The 18,661-nt window shown below is 38.6% G+C and overlaps 2 protein-coding genes across 2 annotated transcripts; one reads left to right on the top strand and one right to left on the bottom strand.

Moving 5' to 3' along the window:
• Positions 1-250: 250 nt before the first annotated feature.
• On the top strand, positions 251-4,044 carry LOC132294751 (phosphatidylinositol 4-kinase gamma 7-like). The gene is made up of 2 exons (XM_059792722.1): positions 251-617; positions 1,522-4,044. The coding sequence occupies exon 2, from the start codon at positions 1,812-1,814 to the stop codon at positions 3,726-3,728; it is 1,917 nt and encodes a 638-aa protein (XP_059648705.1). The 5' UTR covers positions 251-617; positions 1,522-1,811; the 3' UTR covers positions 3,729-4,044.
• Positions 4,045-8,802: 4,758 nt separating this feature from the next.
• On the bottom strand, positions 8,803-10,785 carry LOC132294750 (uncharacterized). The gene is made up of 5 exons (XM_059792721.1): positions 10,341-10,785; positions 9,780-9,837; positions 9,612-9,695; positions 9,360-9,501; positions 8,803-9,256 (listed from the first exon to the last, which is right to left on the bottom strand). Exons 1-5 carry the CDS (start codon positions 10,696-10,698, stop codon positions 8,978-8,980), a joined length of 921 nt encoding a protein of 306 aa, XP_059648704.1. The 5' UTR covers positions 10,699-10,785; the 3' UTR covers positions 8,803-8,977.
• Between the last annotated feature and the right edge of the window lie 7,876 nt (positions 10,786-18,661).

Genomic DNA, 18,661 nt, shown 5'->3' with positions numbered 1-18,661 from the left:
TTTCCGTCATTTCACTCACCCCCAAATATCTGCAGTCCGCACAGAAATTGAAGAAAACGCCCCCATTCGCTGCCGCTACCTGTTCGACGGTGGCCCCGCCACGTCATGGTCGAATCCCTGACCTCCACGTCTCTATCCCTTCTAGCGGCCCAGATCTCGCATAAATCCTGATCAACGGCCGTGATAGCATGTTCTAGAGTCTTCTTCAAATCAAGATCAGGAGAGAGAAAATTAAAGCCCGATATATATTCTAGAGAGAGAAAAAAAAGTGTATAGAGAGAGTGTTCCGTTTTAAGTTCTAACCAGGGTTAATTATCTAACCAGGCTTCACGCGGTAAAGTTCTTCGCTGCTCTGAGAGGGAGAGGGAGAGGAACATTCGGAGAAGAGAGAGAGAATATACAGATTTAGAGAGAGACAGTGTTGAGCACATAGACGAAGAACGGAAGTGAAAGTGGGTGTTTCTTTGGCTTGGACAAGAGCTTTTCAGGAACAATCGGTCTGATCCTAGCTGTTGAAGCTTCCGATTCGGACTGTTGGCATTTCTATCTACGAACGTCGGTCGACGGTCGGCTGATTGTCGTTCTCTGTTTGTGATTCTCTCAGATCTCGATGTCTGGTGAGTGAATCGCTTGGATTTCTCGAATTTATTCTCTAATTAGGTTCTTAGTTAGCTGGATGTCATTGTTATTTGGCTCTTCGAATGTCGGTTCTTTGTTGTGGATGCCTTATCTGAATCGATTCGATTGAATTTGAACTTTAATGTGACATAGAACCTTAATTTACCGTATGATTCACAAAAGGATTTAGAAATTCACTTTTTTTTTTTTTTTCATTTCTCTTTTTATTGATGTAAAGGAAAGTTGTTTATAATCTTCATGTTTTTTCGGATTATATACCTAGGTTTAGTTAAACTTCTAAAGTTAAGGCTTGTGAATTAAATCCTAATAATAGGAAAAAATGTGAGTAATGTTCATAAGCGAGGTTTGGTATTTGGTATTTGGTATTTGCTATATTATGCGAATATCTTTATTTATTGAAACCTTTTAATTTCGAGTCATCAAGAAGCTATAGGTAATCACTTGATTAACTATGTTAATTTATGCGTGTTTTTATGTTTTTATTTTTATTTATTTGTATTTTTATATTCTCTCTTGGTGCCATTTCTTTTATGGAATTATTGTCTTGCTTTTTGATCTATGTATGTTTCCGGTGCTTGCTGAGAAAAAGTATCCGAAGAAATGGAAAGAGATTATTATATGTGTGTGTGTGTATATATATATATACACATATATCTTTTAAATATCGTATCAATAAATTGCTAACCTAATCTCGACTGAGACTAATAGGACGATTTGGTATATAATATGTATATGTATATACATACTATATTTTCTTAGCTTCCACGAGTGATCTTTCTATGAGAAAATCATTTTTGATTGGGAGGTCATGTCCAGTCTTGTGCTATTTAAGTCTTTTGATTTAGTGCATAAGTTGTTGACACGGTCTTGCTTCTTTTACAGATTGTTGTCTCCTGCTTAATCTGCTTCAGATGGCCTTTTAGATGTAGTGTGATCAAGCTGCCCTCTCTGTCGGTCATTATCCAGTGCTATGATTTCTTCTGTTTTGAGAACTATGGGGATGATTTAAGTTCCACTTTTCTGATTCATGATTGTTTCGGCTTCATATTCCTTTTTCATTCGAGTGCAACCAGCTTCTGAGTTTGGCGCTATCCTGAGTGAGAGGAAAAAGCTCCCTTTTGCTGCCATCTCTGTTGCTGGCAGCAGAAATTGTTGGTATTACTTTTCCTTTCATGTCTCCTAACTTGGACAGCCCTGTTCAGACCCAGATGGCAGTGTCAGTCTTCAACAACCCTCTTAGTGGGGAGTACCATGGAAGCAAGAGGATGGAAGGGAAACCTGCGGGGAGGAGACGTGTTTTTGTGCAAACAGATAGGGGTTGTGTGTTAGGGATGGAGTTGGATCGGAGTGACAATGCACATACTGTGAAGAGAAGGTTGCAACTAGCCTTTAATGTTCCAACTGAAGAGAGTTCCTTGACATTTGGTGATATGGTGTTAAAGAATGACCTTAGTGCCATTCGAAATGATTCCCCTCTTCTTCTGACACGGAATTTACTTCATAGAAGTTCATCAACTCCATGTCTTTCACCCACTGGGAGGGAAATTCAACAGAGAGATTATAGTGGTCCAATTGAGATATTAGGGTACTCAAATAGCTTTGGCAGAACAAAACAACTTATCAAGGATATTGTTAAGGCGATGAAAACTGGGGTTGATCCAATCCCTGTCCATAGTGGGCTTGGAGGTGCATACTATTTTAGAAACAGCAGGGGTGAGAGTGTTGCAATTGTGAAGCCAACGGATGAAGAACCTTTTGCACCTAACAATCCAAAAGGATTTGTGGGTAAAGCTCTTGGACAACCAGGCTTAAAACGTTCTGTGCGGGTTGGGGAAACAGGTTTCAGAGAAGTTGCGGCTTATCTTCTCGACTATGGTCACTTTGCTAATGTACCGCCCACTGTACTGGTGAAGATTACCCACTCAATCTTCAACGTCAATGATGTAAATGGAAATAAGCTTCAAAACAAGAATCTGGTTAGCAAGATAGCTTCCTTCCAAGAGTTTATCCCTCATGATTTTGATGCCAGTGATCATGGGACTTCAAGCTTTCCCGTTGCTGCTGTTCATAGAATCGGGATATTGGACATTAGGATTTTCAATACAGACAGGCATGCAGGGAACCTTCTGGTTAGGAAGCTTGATGGTGTTGGGAGGTTTGGTCAAGTGGAACTCTTTCCAATTGATCATGGCCTTTGTCTGCCGGAAAGCTTAGAGGATCCATACTTTGAGTGGATCCATTGGCCCCAGGCTTCAATTCCTTTCTCGGAGGATGAGCTTGCGTACATTAATAATCTTGATCCTCAAGCGGACTCAGAGATGCTTCGAAGGGAGCTCCCCATGATTCGAGAGGCTTGCCTCAGGGTCTTGGATTTGTGTACAATTTTCCTCAAGGAAGCTGCTGCTTTTGGTCTTTGTCTTGCTGAGATCGGTGAGATGATGAGCAGGGAATTTCATTGTGGCGAGGAGGAACCTAGTGAGCTCGAGGTTGTCTGTATTGAGGCAAGGAAGCTGTTAGCAGAGAGGGAGGTGTTATCTCCCAAGGCTGAAGCTGGAGACCTGGAGTATCTATTTGATATAGACTTTGAAGAAGCAGAATTTGACTTTTCTCCAAAAATGGCATCAGATGACTTCATGACCAGAGCACCATTCCATTTTGGATTTGGAAGTGGTAATGGTCGTTCTCCACTTTCTAAGCTGGAGGAAAGCATCGAGGAAGAAGAGGAAAGCGAAGGAGAAGACAGATCGGGATTTGTAGGCCTTAAGGCTCCTAGAATGATCCCAACTGTTCCAATGCTATCCATGTCCCTCAAGAATACCAGTTTGGGTGAAAAGAATCAGAAGAAGTTTCAAGGATCTAAAATAGAAAATGGCTATATGACAAATTCATCATCATCTGGGCACCGGAGTGCAAATGAGCAGCTTCCTGCAAGCGTGACTTTCGTGAAGCTAGCAGACATGAATGAGGAGGAATGGGCCATGTTTGTAGAGAAGTTCCGAGGGCTGCTGTCCCCAGCATTCGCCAAGCGGAAGTCCGTGACCCTTGGCCAGAGGCAGAGACAGAGGCTTGGGACTTCATGCCAGTTTTGAGAATTAGTTATTACTATATGTTGGTAGAATAAGACTGCAGGTTTGTGGGAGTGAAGGGTTCTTAGGGGGGTAGGCTTGGTTTGTGGGTTTTCTCCTCGGTAGGTGTAGTTGGAAGTAATTGTAGGATTAAGTTCTGTAAATGTTCTTAAAGGCTCCAGAGTGAAAGGGCTGACTAGAATTGGTTGTATTTTTTCCTTTAAAAGTTTTTTTTTTTTTTTTTTTCCTTCATCACTCCTTATGAACTTGTTTCATAAATAATTTGTAGAATGAAATCTTTAAAAAGAACTTTTATGTAAATATTGGACTCCTTGTTTCTTATCTTTGTGTTGAATTAGTTATTTTCATATTTTGTTGTATTAGCTTTGGGTCTCAGACCATGGTGTTCCATGTCTGTCTTTTCTCTGCGTTTATCTATATAGATGGAACAAAAGGAAGGACGTGGTGATGAAGAAGGTTTAAAATTACATTTGATTAAAGGGGGAGCTAAGGTTTAAAATTACATTTGATTAAAGGGGGAGCTAGGGTATTATTGATGATAGTGACGATATGTGTGTGTGTATGTATGTATGCGCACGGCCATGTAGAGGAGAATCTGGTATTGTAATGTTGTTCATATTTTTGCATGTGGAACTCATCTTCTGGGAAAAAAACTAGGTTTTACTATTCTTTGCTATCAACATTCTTCGCTTATTGCCCCCAGGGGTTTGGTCCAGCGGTGAGGAGAGGACCTTGGTTCTATCATGTCCGGGTTCGATTTCCCAGCGCTCTATTATAGCCCCTGACTAACCTGGTGCTATAACTGTGGGGCTGACTGCAGTATCCTCAGTTTGTTACTTTGGGTTGGGTTCAAAGGGCCCTGCTCAAGGGAGTTTTGGGTATAAAAAAAAAAAAAAAAACATTCTTATCTTATTGTCCGTGTTAATTTGTAGGAAAAGAAAAGGAAATATAGTCTGGAACATTATTTTTTAGCATTCCTTTAATTTCCAGCATTTTCTCTGTAAACGAAGTGGGTTTGATTATTTTGAAGCTTTAGAGATTGTATGAAAGACAAAGGGATGTCACAACTATATTTTCACATTGTGTGATGCACTTCTCTGTTTCAGAACACTTGGCTTTCATCATTACCAATTTGTTATCTAATTACTTTTCTGTTCAGCTGTTTCTGGATTCCTGTTCTATCATTTCATTAGATTTGTCTGGATGTTTCATAGCAATATGTCATGGTAGTTCAAACTTATTATTCAAGAGAAGGATTATAGAGAAACTTGGCCAATGCTGACATCCCAAGCAAAAAAAATAACTAGCAAGCAACAAAGAACCCTCACATGATAGGGTCCCACTGATAACTGGACTTGAACCAAATTCACAATTGGCCCCTCAACTCAATGGTTGATTCAATGCTAAATCTGTCATTGATTTGCTTTCCTTTGCTTCCTTCAGATTTCCAGTAGCTGTCTTGATATTTTTGGAAAGTTTTAAACTGATATATTGTCTTGTTCTTATGCAGTGACCTTCATATTTTTGGAAGGACAGAGTCGAGAAATCATTGTTGCTTTGGAGGCAAGTGGTATGTGTGAGCTTGATTTCCTCTTTCCTTTCCTTGATATATTCTAGAGTCTAGAGATGCAAAAAGCCCTTTACACATTTTGAACAAAGTAGATAATACAAAATAGTTACAATACTAGTTCAAGGACTTAATTAGCTAAAATAACTTCCTCCAGGAGATGATAAATTGTTGGTTGTCTGGTTCTCCCTGCCACATGTTTGGAGAAGATTTTGTGTTTCTTCAGAAAAGTACAATTGGAGCATAGCTATAAGGTTTATGCAAATAATAGTATACACCAAAGCTAACCAACTCTATCACAGGAGGAAACTAGCATTATTCCGCTAGAACAGAGAAAGCCTGAAAAATACCATGCCGTGTAAAATGTTTTAAGTCTAAAAATTTGACAATTCCGTAAAAAGCTTAATTGGGGAGGGTTGTAATGGTCTCTATTTGTGGTGAGTTTAGGTAAAGTCGGAGATAACAAACAAATACATATTTATGTGTATCATCAAAGTTATCCTAAGAAGTGATAATCATATAGTCAGATATGGATTGATGAAGGTCTTTATCAGTAGTCCATTTTTTAGCAGACAAGTTCTCTCCATCTGCGGTGATCATGGAGCTGCTCAATTTTGACTGGAGATAATATATAAAAAAAGAAATTTTAATTAGCAGGATAAGAGTAGTTCTGGTGGGACTAACATGGCAGCCTAATATCTGATTTGTCTAGTTTTGCATTTCCACTTGTCCAGTGGGTTGTGTGGTCATTTTTTTTATGGCTTGAAATTTAAGTTACAATGATAGATAAGCAAGGAATTTTTTAGTAAACGAAAAGGTGGGGGTGAGATTTGTTTAATTGATCCATTAATAATGTCTTGAAGCATAATCATGACCGGATTAGCTGGACTCAATGGGTCAGTAAAAAATAAAAAATAAAAGTTGTCTAAAAAGTTCATTCTGTCTTTGTTTGTCTACCCTATTCTCCTGTTTTGAACTATTGTATTAAGAAACTCATTTGTTCTCACTTTGGCAGACTGCTTTTGGTGGTAATATTATGTTAAGGATCCTACTTCCTAGTTAATGAGATAATAAAGAGAAAATCTTTAATATATAATTGGTTGCTGTAAATGAATCTCAGCATGAAAGTGAGAGAATAAACACACAGCAAAATGCAATACACAGAAAATATAATGTAGCATAGCGAAAATTAAAAGTCAACATCTGTATGGTAAGTGACCAATGTCAGGTTTTTGTCACTCAACCCCCTAGCAAACCTATTTTCTCCACCTTTGCAGGCATGAACCATTGGACAAAATGTTTAGGGGATTTTAAGTCTAAATTTAAGTTATTAAGTCATTTTTTCATGGTCTCTAGTCAATACAGAACGTAAAAGGGTAGACTGGATACAGAACTTAACCTTTGGGTCCTGACATTTAATGTTTGTAAATATGTTACTTAGGATTTGGAAAAGAAAAATAAAAGCTCACCTCATGAATACGGAATGGTTGTATTAGGCTTATTGGAGAGGTTTGCTTTCTCATGTCCAAATCAATATAAGGGGAGTTAAAACAGCATAGAGTTCTATTCTTTCCCCACATGTTTTCTATAACTAAGCAGGCAATGGCATAGGAATTAAGGGAGAGAATATCTTTTCTTGATATCAATGCCCTGTGAATTATAACTTCAATATTTGATTTGAATTTGGTCTCTTTGTATTAAACCTCTACATATCAAAAAATTTGCATAGGGCTATGGTGGTGTGACAGTGTGGTTGTGGGCTTCTTGTTTTACATTTCTTCATAGTGGTGGGGTTGGGGAGTATAATTTGTTGGAATAGTTCAATCTCCTTTAGATTGAGAGATTCACAATTGGTACTGGAATTGCCGGATTACATTATGCCAAAATTACGGGATCAGATCAATTTCATTCTTACTCATGTAATGCATGTCATCTAGATCAGTTAACATTAACTGTTTTTTAATATATTTTTTTTACTTTTTAAATTCATTGTAGTGCTTCACAAATTAGAAAATTTCAAGTCAAATGGTATTTTATAAATTGGCTATATTGGAGATTGGACTTTAGTTTGCTGCGGAAATAATGTTTCTGCAGCATTGTATACAAATCCAAGTTGAAATGGCATAGATACGATCAAAGTACTTGCTAACATCCAAATATTTCCTCCACATATTTTTTATCTACTTGTGTTCTCTCAAGATCTAGCACCTACAAGTCTTAGTAACGGTTACAACTTAGAAAAATGCAGTGCAGAAGTGACCAGTTTGTTTTGAGTGCCCTCAAAGGAGCAGCAGTACATTGAAATCTTAATTTAGGCAGTATTTAAAGCAAGCTTAATGTTTGAAAATTGATAAGCTCATTAGGGTTCCTCTCCTTAGCTAATTAGTCCAACTTCTTGACATGTAAAACTTTTTGTTAATCGAGGACACTGCATCAAATCTTCTAAGAAAATCGACTCTTTAAATTTATCAACTTTTAATTCTCCACAGCATGGTTTCTGTGCCACCCATGTTAAAAAAATTTCCATTGTCAAAAGCAGACTATTGAAAGAAACCTTCTCTTTTCGTAATGTTATCTGCAGCTATTTGTCAACAATTCTGTGCCAGGGGACTAGCCTCTGTTTTGGGACAATGCAGGTGATTTTCTGAATGGGTTTTGCTAAGAGTCTCTTTGGGCTTGAATCGCTTGATGAACACATTTTTATGAACCTCTCCCTTTTGTCATGGAATTTAGGGATTTAATTATCTGAATTCGAACATAACAAGAACAATTAAATGTGTGAGAATATTGGCATTCAAAAATCAAATTATGTTCGGACCAGAAAGCTGTTGCTCTGTGGAGGAGTCAAGGCCACTCGGGTCCTTCCTGTGAACACTTAACTATTAACCATGCTTGTCAAGCTTATAAGAGGAGTCAACTTCTGTAGGTGTCTATAAGTAAGAGTTCAAATTCAACACAAGGATAGGTTTGCAGATGAAGTCTCGGGGAATGCCACGTTGTCTTGGTTTGTAGGCTTGGCTTGCTCAAATTGAAAATAAATGCTTTAGTTCAATAATCAACTTATGAATTTGACTGCTTGATGATGTGGATACAAGCAAATTAAGTAGTGTGCTTCAGGTGGAACTTTGAAAAATTAGAACATCCTTTTCATTCATAAACTTTTCCGAAATCAAAACATGAGTTTGATTCTAGAAATTTAGTTTCTTTTAATGAGAATTTTTCTATTTAATGGTCATCCATGTAGAAAGTGGTGCTAGTTACTTGACATCCACTGGATGGCATCTGCAAAATCCTCTTGTGGTGAATGTTCTTTAAAAAATTTAAATGCTCATTTTCAGAGTATTGGGTAGACACTGCTATGTTAAATGCAAAGATGAGAAAGACACTGGCTAGAAACTGAAATTTTCTAATCAATGAAAATTCCAGTCAAACAAATGTGTGTGTGTGTGTGTGTGTGTGTGTGAGAGAGAGAGAGAGAGAGAGAGAGATTCCAATATACCTCCTTAAATAGGAATACAATACAAATCCGTTAAAAAATAAATTGATGAAGAGCCGAACAATCCATTTTTTATCACATACATAATACATACTGAAGCAGAATTTAAATGAAAATGTCAGCACAATTTGAAAGCAGTTGCTTCAACAATTTCAGAAAAAAATTTAATAAGTTAATATAAAGTTTAGGTTAGACATGTCTCCAAGGTCTTTCTGCTAGATTTACGCATTCATTAAACCGAAAACAATCTACAAGATGATCGATTGTCATTCCTGCAGCTTGCATGAATGAATTGACAATCACCGGCCCCACGAACCTGAATCCACGCCTCAATAAATCCTTGCTGATAGCCTCTGCTCTTGGAGTCCTTAGAGGAACATTTTTTGGGTATTTGTATCTGTTGATTGCCGGTTTGTAATTCACATATCCCCATATATAGTTACTGAAAGATCCAAATTCCTTCATAACCTACATTTATGTCAAAAATAAAAGTACAATGACCAATTTAATCTATGTTGGTGAAAATTCATTGTAAAACACTGCAAAGACTAATTAATTACTCAAAACTTGCCTTCACTATGCATTTTGCATTGTCTACTATGCACCTAACTCTGCTCTCTGCTAACATTATCACTTTGTTGGAGGCTATTTCCGTGATCTCTTTCTCCCCCATTTTGGCGACAACGTTGAGATCAAATTCAGCAAAAGCTTCTCTGTGTTACTCATTTGTTGTAATAACATAGCATTCATAAGGAAATAGTATTACTCAGAATATTAGAAGTCTTCATTGAAGTTGAGGGTTGAAAGAAAAAGAAAACTATACCTCAATGGTTCTCTTCTTTTTAGAATCTCGGTCCAATTGAAATCCATCAACATACCAGACATGGCAAGCAACTCAAACAATTGGCTGTTTGATGATTTGCGAGTTAAAGTTCATATCTCACGCTGTAATTAATCGATGAACTTGAATTGAAAGCCACAAATGACTTACTTGTCATCATAGGTTGGAACTCCCCAGCACTCATCATGGAATTGTACATAAACTTTATCTGCAAAAATTTCTAAATCAATCTCTATTTTCTCATTGAATTAAATTTTTCCTTACAAACATGCATATATTATGAATATGTCTCTATGTGAAGTGACATGAGTTTCCGTTCTTAGTTCTAGATTTACTCTGATATGCTGAACCACTGGTATTACAGTGCCATTATTATGAAACTCGGCATTCTTAATAAAACATGCTGTTGGACTCCTAACCACTAAGCAGTAGGAGAATCTTGGTTAGGTTACTATTTTCTTTTCTTCCTTTCTGTATATTTTTCTCACTTGCCAAGCAGGGAATAGATTTCACAACAGATATTTGAAGTAGGTGAGGCACTTGGAACAGTTGGTCATAAGTCACAAGCTCAAACTAGAAAAATATGAGCACTATAAGTTGAGTATAGTATGATATTGCAGACATCAATGTGACATGTTAAATTTTGTACTAGTCTTTTAACATGCTAGAAATACTGAATTGTTTCAAAGGCTTTTGAGTTCTATAGCTTACCACTATTCTTTGTAATCCAGTTGCACCTCTTCAAGTCTTCACCACTCGAACATGTATTGTGCTGTTCAACATCCTTAGCCACCGCGACTTCTCTTCTCTCAGGTGGAGCAATCCGGAGCAGTGCCAATGTGATCTTCTGAGTCAGCGGAGAAGAAGAATCCGTGAGAGAAGAATCATTTGAGTTCTGTGACAAAGACAGCGATAACGAAGACAGGGACAGAGGTGAGCTGCTTTTCAAGAGCCTAGTTGGGTAAACTTTCTTCAGGTGATTGGAGAAAAAGTTGTGGTAAGGCTTCTCTTTTTCTCTAGGACTTGTGTTCTTCTGCAGAGCACGTCTTCTGACATTTTCTTTAGACATGCTTGAGAGGAAAAGAGAATCCTTTGCCTTAAATTAGGTAGGTGTAAAGAGGAATTTATAAAGGTTGGTTTTTTCAAATGATGGGATGTCAAAAGAAGGAATGACATGAAATTTGGTTGGTGGAATGTGAATTTTATTATATAGAACACCACTTGCTCCTTAGTTTTTAAGCAAAAATGGATAGAGAAGTAGATTGGATTTGAAACTATTTCTTGAAAAGGATACTTTGGAATTTCTAGATGTTTGAATCAGACTTCCCCAATACCAAAATTCCCAATTGAAGAAAATAATCATCACATAAGCTTAGATTACACAAAGATTAGAACTAGGTTGTTTGTTAATGTGTTGCATGACAATGTTTAATGGACTTGTAGTGGTTAGGTGGGGATTTGATATTTACAAATGTGGTCAGGTGTTTTTTTTTTTTTTTTTTTTTTTTTTTATTAATTAATTTATTTTTAAAAAGAAGAGGAATCTGACTAGACAAATAGAACAAATGAGTTATTTAAATGAAATTAGATTATGTAGATTTAGGCAAATATTCTCCTCTCTCTTTACATAGATTAATTTTGGATGACGTCTAGCATGACCCCATTGTATTTGTCATTCTACTTCTGAACAAATTAGATTATGCAGATTAGGGCAAATGTTGGTGAGGTGCTCATATCTCCTCTCTCTTTTTATATAGATTAATTTTGAATGATTCCTAAGCATGACACCATAATATTTGTTATACTACTTTTGAATTTATTATCATCCATTTGAGCAAATAATAATTATTTGATTTTCATCGTCATTTGATTGGTGTAATGGTTTAATTTTAATATTTGTCCCGACAATGTTCATCTAATTATGAAAGCAGTCTCTTTGTGTAAAAATAATGTCAATAATTAAGCTCGCCAACATTATCGGTAATTATATATTTAAGATATTAGTAAAATATTTATTGTTCCTCTAAATTTTTAGAAATAATGATTGAGCCCTGTTACTTTAATATTGGTTTTTGCTAGGTTATGTTATTATGGTTAGGGGTGAAGAGAATTGGTCACTCTTTAGCTTGTGATGTTAAGGGAATACTCTTAAGATTCCCATTTTTTTAGTTGCATTGTTTGCCTCAATGGGTCCAATTTCATACTTGTGTCCTACTCCTGTGCTCTAAAGTACTGAAACAAACCCCCTGCCAGCACAGAAAGAGATACCCTATCCATATATATATATATATAATTCTTCATTGTCTTTATAATTTATTACCATTTGCATGGGCTGCTACAATTTGAATTCATTGACTGCAAATGTGAAAGTGTTGAAGACAAATATAAGCTGAGGATGGGGCAATGGTACCTAAAATTAGGTCCAATGTAAATGTAGCATAGTAAATTACTACATTCTCTATTCATTATTTTGGGCTTTTTTTTTTAAAAAAAAAAAAAAAATTATTTTTTATTATGTTTTTTCTGGCAAACAAAAACACAAGGGAGACACACTTATTTGGAATTGAAATGAGGCTAATTGAGGTGTGTAGAGGCCTGTTTGAGCTTGACTCGATTATTTGTGTTTGGCTAGAATTCGGGTTGAGTTCATCATAACTTATTCGTTTTTTCGTAGTTGACTTGACTTGTTTAATAAACGAGATTGAAAGTGCTGCTTTAATCTTATTCATAAAAATTTAAAAAGGGTGTCAATCAATTCTAAGTTGAACAAGCTCAAACTTGTCTAAGTTATTAATCATCATTAACTAAAGATTTGACAGTCGAAAGGAAGTACCAAAAAAAAACACAACATAGTAGCTAGGACTAAGGAGTTTTTTTATAACATTTATTCACTGCTGGAAACAAAATTTATGTTACATATTTAGTTGCAATTCTTAAAATTTTCATTTTTAATATCTCAAATTCACTTCTCACTTAAGGGGAACATCATTTTGAAATTAAATTAGACTTGACAATTTATTCTCAAATATTATTTTATTACATTTAAAATATCCATTGCTACTAAATCGACAATAATGAGTTTTCATTTTTTCTAACCCTTCTTACGTAGTTAAAAAAAAATTTCATTTTTTCTTTTTCGGTAAAAAGTACATTTATTGAAAAGAACTGTACAAAAAAGGGCAAAAGCTCAACAGAAAAACAGGCAAAATGAGTTTTCAATTTTAGCAAACAGCCCTTAACATTTTCACCAAGTCTGGAAACATCTTCCTCATTTTTGGTAGTTTCCTTTATTTTTATTTTTTTGTTATTATCATTATTATTGTTTTTAGGGTAAAATGCAAAACAGCCCTGAACTATTGGCCAATCAACAACAAACCCCTTGAACTACAAAAATTGCAAAAAACTCCCTAAATTATACAATTTTATTACAAATGGCCCCATCCGACGATCGGCCGGTAATATCTCACCGATAAATTGATCATGCACAGTCCCGTGACATACAAAATATAACTAAAGGACTATAATACCCATAAGACCATAAAAGACTTTATTGCCCATAATTATAACCATAACACCAAACCCCTCTTTAAATAACTTGCACCCAAACATACCCTTATACTTTTTTGTCTATATACACTCACATATACACACACTGTTCATCTTCTTCACAAGGCCTGCTTTTCTGAATTTTTTTTAAAAAAATTGCCAACCCCTCTCTATTTGGGTATGTTGTGCATGAATCAAAAATGGGAAAATCCTCTTGAAATTGATAAATTGATTATGCACAGTCCCGTGACATACAAAATATAACTAAAGGACTATAATATCTGTTAGCCCCTTGACGGTTGTCCAAGGGAAGACATGGGCATTTCAAGGACATGCCATGTCTTGGGAATACTTTGGCTTTAGTTAGACAGTCATGAGAATGTTTAGCGTGCACACAAGATGCTTAAAAGGATGCTCGGCGTGCATTGGGGGTGCTCAGTGGCATTTTCGTAAATATGACGAAAAGGTAAACTTTGGAGTTTTGGCTCGGGATCTTTATGGGAGGTACCTTGAGTCCATAGAAGCTGGTTGGCGCAGACGACACTTGATTTGGATGTCGAGAAGGGTCTGAAAGGCCTTTATGACTTCTCAAGCATGGGTGATGTTTACTCCTGTCAGAGTGCTGATTTTCCTTAAGACTATACTAGGGGGGGTCTGTTGAGCACATCAGTTGGGCTATGGCATGACTTGCTTAGAGGGCTTAACCAACATGCATGGGCACGTGTTGCACTACTCCAAGATGGTTGCACAAGAGGGGAGTATCTAAACTAATGATGGGCAAACAAGTGTGCACCCGCGCGCACAGGCGTTCAGCCCTGCGTACGCGCGAGCGTGTAGCCATGGGTACACGAGGGTTCGAGTACGGCGCACATGGATGGGCACCAGTGTACGCACCGGCGTGCAGCAGCGCGCTTATGGGCGTGCACACGGGCATGCATGGCTTGGCATCAACGTGCGCACCGACGTGCACTCAGGTGTGCACTCAGAGACATGTAGGTTCAGAATGGTGGACTTGGCAAGGGCTAGGTTCACAAGGTTGGCTCAAATGTTACTAAAACATGGACCACACAAGTCATGGCTTGCGGTTACAAGAGATGGCTAAGTGGGCTAAGTGAGCTCAGTTGGTTGGGGGAAGTTACTAACATTTCCCCACTCATTATGGGAAGTGGGGGTGTGCTGATTAACTTCCCATGCAGGTGGCACAAATCTGAGATGACAACTAGCAAGCGGTTGGAGGTGGTTTCTTCCACTATGCAGAGTGCAACTTCTTGTGGGATATGTGGCATGAGCAGAACATGCCAACAACAGTCTAGCAATTGGATTTGTCAACTGCATTGTAGTGCTGGCATACTTAGAGGGTGCCAGCACGACCCTAGGTGGATAGGGGTGTCATCCATCATCTTAGTGGGCAGTTATGGGCGGTTTTGAGAGTGGCCTATATAATGCTAAGGCAGGCTTTGTAGAGGGAACAATAGGAGGGTGTGAGCCTTGGTTCCTTGTACGAACTCATGTTCCTTTGTAATATGTTTAATATGAGCAAAGGTTGGGGATTGTCCCTGTAAATTGTGTGTGCCTTCTTTACATTTCAGTATTGTGTGTATTGTGTTGTGTGTTGGTTGAGATTTGGTGGCTCCAAGTGCCATTACAGAGGCAAAAATTTGTGGTGTGATTTAGCCCTGTAACAATTGGTATCAGAGCCCCGTTCTACGATGTCTGGAGGCAATACTAGTGAGAGAGTTTCCCATTTGGAAGAGTTTGTGGGTTTTCCTACAGAAACAGAGGTACAAGATGGGGCAGAGAGCCTTATTGTTCAAATCGAAAACTTGGCTTCTGAAGTGGAGATCTTGAAGACTGATCCTGATGGGTTTGGTGACTTCATGCAGGGCACTAAAGAGCAATTGACCCGTATCTCTGAAGATGTTGAGTCATTGACTGACGTCTTCAAGAAGAACCTGAAAGACCTTGAAGATGAAGTGTCCTTGGTGAAAAGGGCCATTCATGGGAGTTCCAGAGGCGGTGGTGATCCTCTTTCACAGAAGATCAAGGTGCCGGATCCCAAGTCTTTCAGTGGTACCCGAAATGCCAAAGAGTTGGAGAATTTCCTATGGGACATGGAGCAGTATTTCAAGGCTGCTCGGATCCCCGATAGCCAGAAGGTGACCATTACAAGCATGTATTTGTCTGGTGATGCAAAACTATGGTGGCGCACACGAACAGAGGACGATGCTTCTGCGGGTAGGCCTCAATTTGAAGTTTGGGAGACCCTTAAGAAGGAATTGAAGAACCAGTTCTTGCCTCAGAACACTGCATGGATTGCAAGGGAATCTCTGAAGAAATTGAAGCACACAGGCACCATTCGTGACTATGTGAAGGACTTTAGTTCCTTGATGCTGGACATTCGAAATATGTCAGAGGAGGACAAGCTGTTCAATTTCATGTCCGGATTGCAACCATGGGCTCAGGCAGAACTCCGTAGGCAAGGTGTGAGGGACCTTCATACTGCCATGACAGCGGCAGATTGTCTTATAGATTTCAAGATAACTGGGTCTAGTACACAAGACAAGAAGAAGTCCAAGGAGGGGAAGAAAGACAAAGGCCAGTCCTTCAGGTTCAAGGACAAAAATTAAAAGAAGGATAAAAGTAGTGGCTTTGTGAAGGCCAAGGCAGATTACAATAACAAAGGGAGTAGCAGTGGGACTAAGCCCAACTCCGGTTGTTTCATCTGCAATGGTCCCCATTGTGTTAGGGACTGTCCCAAGAGGGAGAAGCTGAGTGCTATTATCGCTGATTCAAAAGGAGACTCAGACTTGGAATGTGGTCCAACACGAGTCAATCCTCTACAAATGCTGAATGCTTTTACTGAAGAACAGTCCATGGAGTTGAAAGGGCTCATGTTCATTCAGGTGACGCTGAACGGCAAGGAAGTTTTGGCAATGGTGGACACGGGGGCCACTCATAACTTCATTGCGCAGAGGGAAGTAAGTAACTTTAATTTAAAGTTAATTCCACATGTTAATAAGATGAAAGCTGTGAATTCTGAAGCCAAACCTGTCTTAGGCATGGCCACCACTTCTATGAAAGTTGGTTGTTGGGAGGGCGTAGTTAGTCTTATGGCTGTACCCTTAGATGATTTTGATCTAATTCTTGGAATTGAATTCCTTACGAAAGCCAGAATGGTAGTTGTGCCATATTTGGGAGGAGTTTTTATTTGGGACAGGGATTGTCCATGTTTTATTCCATCAGTGGCTCTTTATGGGCACCAAAAGAAGGAAGATTGTAAATATGGCTGCATCAAAATAATCTCTGCACTGCAAGTGAAAACAGGTTTGAAGAGGGGAGACTCTACATTTCTTGCAGCTATGATAAAAATCAAACCGGACCAGTTTGTTAAAGTTTTGGATTCTGTTGCTGAGATTCTAGAGGAATTTGCAGAAGTGATTCCACCAGAACTGCCCAAGCAATTGCCCCCTCGACGTGTTATTGATCACGAGATAGAGTTAGAGCCAGGTGCTAGGGCTCCTACTCAGGCCCCATACCGGATGGCGCTTTCAAAACTGGCTGAACTGCGTAGACAATTGGATGAGTTGCTAGAGTCTGGCTATATTCAACCATCTAAGGCACCGTATGGCGGGCCAGTGTTGTTCCAGAAGAAGCAGGATGGCTCAATGCGGATGTGTGTGAACTATAGGGCTCTGAATAAGGTGACTGTGAAGAACAAGTACCCAGTGCCCAATGCCGCAGATTTATTTGACAGGTATTCAAGCGCATCCTACTTTACTAAGCTGGATTTACGTGTAGGCTACTGGCAGTTGCGTATAGCAGAAGGAAATGAACCAAAACTGCATGTGTAACTCGTTATGGGTCTTATGAATTTCTTGTAATGCCATTTGGGCTAACTAATGCCCCGACAACCTTCTGCAACTTAATGAATAATGTGTTTTATGACTACATCAATCGTTTTATTGTTGTTTATTTGGATGACATTGTAGTCTATAGTGAGTCATTGAAAGATCACTTAAAACACTTGAGATTGGTTTTCTCAAAATTGAAGGAGTTTCAGTTATATGTCAAAAAGGAGAAATGTGAGTTTTATCGCCAAGAAGTGCTGTTTTTAGGGCATTGGATCAGTAAGGGCCATGTTAGAATGGATGAGAGAAAGGTGAAAGCCATCCTTGATTGGTCTGCACCAACTAAAGTTACAGAGTTGAGATCCTTTCTAGGATTGGCAAACTACTACAGAAAGTTTATAAGGGGGTATTCCAAGAAGGTCAGTCCTTTAATGGACTTGCTGAAGAAGGACAAACAGTGGGTTTGGTCTGAGGAGTGCCAGAAAGCTTTTGAGATGCTTAAGCAGGCAGTATCTACAGAACCGGTCTTGAGACTGCCTGACTTTGGTTTGCCATTTGAAGTGCATACTGATGCCTTTGACAGAGCAATTGGTGGGGTCCTAGTCCAAGAAGGACACCCATGTGCCTTTGAAAGCAGGAAGCTTAAGGATGCTGAGCAGAGGTATACAACTCATGAAAAAGAGATGACTACAGTAATACATTGTCTTGACGCATGGAAACACTATTTGTTGGGTATCAAGTTTACAGTGGTGACTGATAATGTGGCCAATACCTACTTCAAGACACAGAAAAAGCTTACTCCAAAGCAAGCTCGTTGGCAGGAGTTTTTGGGGGAGTCCAACTTTGCGTGGGTTCACAGACCTGGAAAGCAGAATCAGGTTGCTGATGCCTTGAGTAGGAAAGAAGTGCGGGAGTATGTGGCGTCGTTGACAACGATGTATACTGATTTCCTTGACAGAATCAGAGAGCAATCCCAGTCTGACAATGCCTATCAGATACTTAAGCAACAGGTTACTGATGGTGAAGTCAGGAAGTACTGGATTGAAGATGATCTACTCTATGCCAGTGGAAGTAGATTATATGTTCCTGTTAGAGGTTTGAGACGAGAATTAATACGGGAAATGCATAATCCTCAGTGGGCTGGACATCCAGGGGTGGATAGAATGCTGGTGTTGATATCTAAATCATATTATTGGCCCAATATGGAGGATGACATAGAGTTATATGTCAAGACTTGCTTGGTCTGTCAGAAAGACAAGCATGAGAGGAAGAAGGAGGCAGAGCTACTGCAACCCTTGCCTATACCAGAGCGTCCATGGCAGTCAGTTTCAATGGACTTTATTTCTGGTTTTCCTAAGGTGAAAGGTATGAGATCTATTTTTGTTGTAGTAGATAGATTCTCTAAGTATGCAATTTTCATTGCTGTGCCACATGCATGCCCAGCGGAAGTTGCTGCTGGTTTATTTCATAAGTTTATGGTGAAATATTTTGGCTTGCCCGAGGATATTGTCAGTGATCGTGACACTAGATTTACGGGAACGTTCTGGACAGTGCTATTTGGCTTGATGGGTTCTGAACTGAAGTTCTCCACAGCAAACCATCCTCAGACTGACGGACAGACTGAAAGGATGAACCAGT

This window comes from Cornus florida, unplaced genomic scaffold, assembly GCF_030987335.1.
Source record: "Cornus florida cultivar Cherokee Brave unplaced genomic scaffold, ASM3098733v1 CherokeeBrave_3.0.0_Hap2_Chr02, whole genome shotgun sequence".
NCBI lineage: Eukaryota > Viridiplantae > Streptophyta > Magnoliopsida > Cornales > Cornaceae > Cornus > Cornus florida.
Note: the sequence above shows the minus strand (reverse complement) of the source record. Positions and strands in the feature narration are given on the sequence as shown.

Excerpts from the sequence above, each read along its gene's own strand:
- LOC132294750 (XM_059792721.1), bottom strand. The coding sequence starts at position 10,698 with ATGTCTAAAGAAAATGTCAGAAGACGTGCTCTGCAGAAGAACACAAGT. Across the intron at positions 9,696-9,779 it reads GTTCCAACCTATGATGACAA|CCAATTGTTTGAGTTGCTTG; the intron begins GTAAGTCATTTG and ends ATCATCAAACAG. Across the intron at positions 9,257-9,359 it reads ATGCAAAATGCATAGTGAAG|GTTATGAAGGAATTTGGATC; the intron begins GCAAGTTTTGAG and ends ACATAAATGTAG.
- LOC132294751 (XM_059792722.1), top strand. The coding sequence starts at position 1,812 with ATGTCTCCTAACTTGGACAGCCCTGTTCAGACCCAGATGGCAGTGTCA.